General features: G+C 37.0%; 1 protein-coding gene across 3 annotated transcripts in view; it reads left to right on the top strand.

Annotated features, from left to right (window-relative positions):
- Positions 1-218: 218 nt before the first annotated feature.
- The window catches only part of LOC309398880 (mesothelin-like), a 69,337-nt gene continuing 62,772 nt past the window's right edge, over positions 219-6,783 (top strand). For all 3 annotated transcript variants that reach the window (XM_081966154.1, XM_081966153.1, XM_081966155.1), the window contains exons 1-4: positions 219-330; positions 2,312-2,397; positions 2,971-3,014; positions 4,320-4,510. In XM_081966154.1, coding sequence (XP_081822280.1) covers positions 2,331-2,397; positions 2,971-3,014; positions 4,320-4,510 — 302 coding nt within the window. In that variant the 5' untranslated portion in view covers positions 219-330; positions 2,312-2,330. The remainder of the gene's footprint in view (positions 331-2,311; positions 2,398-2,970; positions 3,015-4,319; positions 4,511-6,783) is intronic.

Here is a 6,783-nt window from a genome sequence, read left to right as displayed (position 1 = left end):
CAAGCTTTGCTTTTGTCATAGTTTGTTAAATAACTCACAGTAGCTTGCAAACCACAATAGCTAGAGATACTTTGCTACAGGCACAGCCTGGCCTTTGCCAATTGTTCTCTCCTCTGCCTTTCCCTTGGTTTCCTTGGCTACAGGGTGACTCAGGACACAGGCTTAAAACATCCCATCCAATTGTCAAATTGTTTCACATTTCATAAGCATTGGGCGTGGCTGCCTTTTCAAGTGAAATTAGAGGCAGAGATTACATCCTGATTGCATTTGTGCAAAGCAGAATGCCCGTATTTTATTTCTGTCAACCAAACCTGTGAAGAGGCAGCAGAGGTATGTCCTATGCTTGAAAGATTTGGTTTTTTGCTTTTTTTCACTGTGTTCTGGGAATGGAATGGGTGCCTTTTGCTTAAGAGAACTTTTCGCTTCATTGTTTGGGACTAAGTAAGCCTCAGCTGTCAGCTCAATTTCAGCCTATTGAGAGCTCTTCTCTTTTATTTTAATCTGGGAATTAGAGGGTTTAAATAACAAACAGGCACTCCCAATATTAATTAAAATTTGGATGGATTTGCATATAGAGTCATAATTTCTTTAAGAGAAGCAAAAGACACATACAATTTCTTAAACTACAATGGCTTTGCAAGTTGTGGTTATCTGTAATTTTATTTTTGGTCAATTTATCAGTTGCACGATAGTTCTAACTAATTTCCTGTTGTTTATTAATGAATAATGAGTACATATTTATTTGAAGTTTTCAGAAGTACAAAAGGAGAACAGAAAAAACAAATTGTCTGGATTTGAATTAATGCATAAAATGTACAATTCCATATGGATTGAAGAACTTTTAATAGAGTGAATGATAGTTTAATCTTTCCCACATCAGTTACAAGGAAATACAGTACATGCAGGTTTATTGGCAAAGTCAATTGGCAAAGTAGCAAAGTTCCATTCCTCTTAAGCAGCTGGGTTGGGCTGCGTTCCTCATATTATTCAAAGTGCTAGAAGTAAATCAAACAAAGATTCTCTAGATTATGGGCAGATTGATTTTTCTTTCATCCAACAAATGAAGTTTTGAAAAATTGGTAGCTTCTTGCTGGAAAAGTTTTCCAAAATCTGGGAGGATGCAACAAGAAATTCGTATCAAGAGCAATGTACCAACCTGCTTCAGCATGTTTTTAATTCCAAGAATTTATGTAGTCAGATTGTGGTAAGTGCTAGTGTTGCACATAAATACAGGGTCCTTCAGGATATCTGTGTAACATTTCCTCCATTTGACACTGGAGATATGAGTGAGATATTCTGGCCCAGAGACAGATATGCTAAAATTTGAATAGATAATTGTTTGAATGTGATTTGATGTCTCAAAATTTGTCCTGAATGTCAGGTTTTTTGCAGAAATACTCATTACAGCTATGGATTTGTAGAAAAGATGTGCAACGTAAAACAGATGTAATTAAAGGAAATGCACATTTATTAAATTTGTATGCTGCTTGGCTCCTAACAACTCTGGATGGCTCATAAATAAAGTAAATGCAGCAAATGTAGATAACAAATCAAAAATGGCAAAGGTGACAAGAACTGGATAGAAATGAAAAGAAGAAGAAACCCACCCAATCCAAGGGCCTCCACAAAGGTCTTCAGGTCCCTTCAAAATACCAGGCAGTTGGATGCCATCCAGAAGACAGGGGTTGCTATCAGTTCCCAGTGTGTTTTTTTTCTAGCTTTACGTGAGTCCAAAAATTGGCACCAAAGCGCTGACATTTGAGATTATTTGTCCACCTGTACATTGTGACCTTTAAAATTTCTTATCTGCAAAATAAATATTTTTAATTTTTCAGCCTATAGATGGAAAGATAAATTGGGACAAAACATAGCAGCATATTCAAACATTCATCTGAATAAGAGTTTTAAGAACAAGCCAAGAAAAATATTTTCCTGATGAATCATTTAGACCTTCTCCTATCTTCAGGGACAGACTGATAGTTAATTTGTTAAATTTTCCTTACAGGCGTCATCCAAACACGTATACATTGTCAAAACACACAGGTCTGTATAGACAACATAAAGTTCATTGATTATAGGACAAGCCATGACAGAATCTGGGTGAGGTCAAAAGAGGGATCAGTGTAGAATCCCTATGTAGTCATAAACTTACTAAGTCGAGCCCACTGTGAATTTTATTGAGCCTTATCTAAGGTGCAGTTTAATGATCCAAAGAGCATCAGTGGCATCTTGCCATATTTAAACCAAGCAGGGAAACTAAAAGATAATTATTACTGATGATAAATTTATTTCTTTGTTTGCTTTTCTGGAGTGAATGCATATATTTACCTATGAAGAAGTATCTATTTAGAATAATGCCAGAATCACCCAAGATGCTTTGCTACCTTTTTATGACTGGTGAGTACAATTATGCATGACTGTTATAAAATTGACATTAAAAACTTCCGTGTGAAATTCTAATCCAGATTCTATTTAGCAGCTTCTTCTCTGAGAAATGTGCATGCTAATGTTGATTATGCATTTTAGAATTTAGAATAGGGGTTTCTAACCCTTTTTGCCATCATACCTCCCTTACCTTGTCTAAAAACACAAAATGAACACAAATGAACAATGAAAATGCAATGGAACTTTTAGGGAAAGTGGATTTATTGTAAAACTGTACAGCTAAAAGATTCTTCACACCTCTCCAGATTTTGCCTGCAGCTCCCCAAAGGAGATCATCCTTGTCATTTGGGAAACCTACTTTAGAGGAAAGGAAGCTTTTATTCATGGTTTGTGTGTTCCAAGTAAACCACTGAACACAATGTTATCAGAAAACACGAGAAGTAAATATTTAAGCAATAGTTTTTGTTTATTATTCTTAAAAATGGTCTAGCAAACAATATTCCACAGTTGGCTTGAGAAAGGCAATCTTACTATAATTTTTCAATAAAATGTCTTTTAAGATAAAACGCATGTCTTATATTTTAGGTTGTGCAATGATGCTCACTCCCAATGGTGCACTGAAATTCCTGGTAAGTATTGCATTTCTGTATGGTACTTATATTGCCTACAGACACCTATATTCTTCTGCAACCTGTTTAGGATCTAGACTCTTGATCTTTGGAGTCAGAGAACCAAACAATGAGAGGTATTTGATTGTATTTATTTACATATTTAAGTTATGTATATGGCCACCCATCTTAAACAGCTCTGAGCAGCTCAGAACAACAATAATACCAATGACTATACAGAGAAAGAATCAGGCAAAAATTACCCTTAATCATTCCCTTAGGATGCCTCATAGGAAGCTCCATTATCCTCATTCCATTTTTTCCCATCCCAAAGCAGATCTTGATGTCTATGGAGATTCCCAATCATCCAGGTCATGGTTGTCCCAAAGGTGCTTTACCAAAAGGCAACTGGACGTTCTTGTTTTTTCCTTGCAAATGTTTCACTTCACATCTAAGAAGCTTCTTCAGAAGAAACCTCTTGGATGAGAAGCAAAACATTTTCAAGGGAAAAAATGAGAAAGTCCAGTTGCCTTTTGATAAAGCAACTTTGGGACGGGTCTTGATGGTCTCCTGAAAGGGTGGGGAGTGGGGACCTGCCCAATTGCTGGGCAGAGGGTATGGCAAAAGGTAGGGTCATCCACAGAAAAGGCACACTTCCAAGGTTCCACTAATTGGCAGGATTTCAGGGAAGGGATCTGGGATGCGCCTACCCTTTCTGATCTACTAAACAAGTGGAAGGGGGCGGCCCCACAAATAACCATGACCTCTGCCATTCAGGACTGTAAAGGTGTTACTCAGTGCCTTGAATTGAACCCAGAAGAAAACTAGGAGACAGTGCAGCTCACACAATAGAGATATAAGATGGGCAAATCTATGAATCCCCTGCTGTATTCTGGATCAGGTCCATAACATAGGTGGCTGAGCTAACAGTCACAAAGATTCTGTTGACGTCCTCAGGATCAACCGGATCAAACTCCTTACAGATAACAGGGCTCAAATATGTCTCAGCCATTTGCAAAGGATCAGCCAGACAGAGTCCTACTTCAAGCAAACAATTTAATTGATAAGACAGAAAGTGGAAGAATCTTTTTAAACAGTTGTGTGTTTATGATTACTGTAAAACTTGTTCTTACTTCAAACAATTGCTCAGATCTATTGCTATTACTATTAAAATTAATTTGTTTTTCACCATCTCAAATTAATACCTTATTCTTATAGGAAATTGAATTAACTGAATAAAATAATTAAATAATTAAATTGAAATTGTTTTATTGAATTATTGTCCATGTTTTATTTTCTACTTAATTTTTGATAAAAATTTTTTAGAATACCTCTGGCCCGGTGATCAGCAAAGAAGAGGCCAGAATTTCAAACCATTTGGTCTGTGACATGTCTGGAGATTCTATTGCAGCAACTGGTGAAAAATTGCTAAAACAATTAAGTCAGTGCCAGCACCTGACTCCAGATCAAATTAAAGCAATTCAACAAATCTTCAGCAATGGAAATACTTCATTTGGGTAGGACCAGTTTTTAATTTGGGGCAGTTTTCTGAAAAGAGATGATTTGTTACCTATTTTGGCTGGCCTTGGAATTAAGCCTCCTTTTCCTGCGTGTATGTGAATGTAAATTACACAGTTGCCTTGTCAATGTGGCTATATATAGCTATATATTTGCACACCAGAAGCTCCAGTAGGCTCTTTCCTTCCTTCTTTGGTGTTCTTACTCACTTCTTGGCTTTTGTCTCTCTCTGACTAAGAGGCCTGGCCCTAAACTGCTTTAAGACAACACTGACACACAGTAGTGATTGAATAATGTTTAAGTGTTTTGCCCAAGTCTTTGTTTGGCACTGGCTGGAAATGCCAGAGATTGTCCCTGAACTCTAAACAGAACACCTGCTCTACACAAAATGATGAATCTTCAAGTTTTAGTATTTAGTTGTTGTTTTAAAAAAAGATGATCAGGTGGCTGGGTGAACACATTCTGGTTGCTTTGTTGCTATTTTGCATTGTCCTACTAGGCAACATTTTTTCAACTTTCAGTTGACTGAAAGCCCTTAGGTTTCATGGTGGCTTTCTATTCAAGGACACCCAGGCCTAACAGAGGCACCTTTTAAAAAAATCTCAGCTAAGGTTGGCTGCCATAGCATGATGGAAATTGAAGATTTTCAAATGTAAATGGTGTAGCATATTGTAGTAAATGAGAGATAGTAAATGTTTCATTTAACTTCAAATCATCCTGCAGAAATATTATGTACAACTATTCTTCTACAATATCTAAGTACTTAGTATTTTTAAACTCCTATAATAGAAATATTCTATAAATGGAAACTCTCCTGAAAATGCCAGTCGCCCTTGATTAGGTGAGATAAAAACCTTATGGTTTATTTTTATGCATCTTGAGTAAAATAAAGGGGATCATTATGTAAAGCATATTGAACTCAAAGAAGAAAGATGAAATATAAATCTAATAAATCTAATATAGTAAAATATATTTAAGTTAGTTAATGCTAACTTGTTTAGAAATTCTTTTAAACTTCATTTCAATCATGTCTGATACTTGGAAATTTCCTTGACAAGTCCCTACATTTTCTACATTAGTTTGTTCAGAAGCAGTTTGCCATTGCAATCTTTAGAATCTGTAAGGAGAGAGTCACAAAAGCCAAGGCCCAAAATGAGCTAAGACTGGCAACTGCCAGTAATGCCAAAAATAACCCCCCAAATTTTTCTTTCACCTATGTAAGGAACAAGAAGAAAGTCAAGGAAGCAATAGGTTCACTAATGGAAGCAGGCAAGAAGATATGCAGGGAGAAAGCAGAACTGCTTAATTTATTCTTTGCATCTGTTCTTATGCAAAAGGAAGAAATAGCCCAACCTATCAAAAGCAGCACCATGGGAGACAGAATAGGTACACAAGTCAAAATACAAGGCTAGGGTAAGAGAATACCTATCCACCATGGATGAGTGCAAATCACCTGGACCAGATGGTTTGCATCCCAGGGCTCTGAAGGATCTGACAGTTGTAATCTTGGAGCCACTGAGTGTAATCTTAGAGCTCTACTTGTAGCACAGGGGAACTACCAGAGGACTGGAAAAGAGTTGATGTGGTACAAATCTTCAAAAGGGGAAAAATGGATCCAGGAAATTATAGGCCAATCAGACTGACATTAACTCAACATTCTGAAAAAGGTAATTTAGCAGAGGATTTTTTCAGCATCTAGAAATGAACAAGGTGATTATTAGGAATGAGCATGCTTGTTTAAAATATATCATGCCAAGCAACCATTTTATACTTCTTTGATAAAGTGACTAAATTAGTAAACCAGTAAAATGCTGTAGATACTTGGCATTTGACAAAGTAGACTACCACTTACTTCTGTCAGGGTTCCAAATAGCATCGAAAGTTAAGTCAGAGTCCAAGGCAATGTATTGCTCAAAGTTCCAATTTATTAAGAGAGCCATGTTGGCACATCTGGGAATGCCTAAATCTGGAAGCTTCCCGGTTTTCCCCACCCAGTTGAAAGTTCAAGATCTTGCCCCCACACCCACAAGTCCATCACATGGTCCAATGTTCCGCTGCCATGCTGGCAGCTTCCATACATCCAGTTCCGGTCAGGTGCAGAGATACAGAGACAAACAATGATGTTGGCTTTCTAGAAATAATTTTATTATGGCTACATATCATCTAACTCCGTATAATCCCCTCTCCCATTTTCCCACAATAGAAAATGCATAGTAGAATAATAGAAAGTGTGGCAGGCCTCAGATCCAAAAGAAAAGATGTCTGCAGGGCT

The sequence above is a fragment of the Natrix helvetica genome, assembly GCF_964273705.1.
Source record: "Natrix helvetica genome assembly, chromosome: 13".
Classification (NCBI taxonomy): domain Eukaryota; kingdom Metazoa; phylum Chordata; class Lepidosauria; order Squamata; family Natricidae; genus Natrix; species Natrix helvetica.
This window is presented reverse-complemented; position numbering and strand designations above follow the sequence as displayed.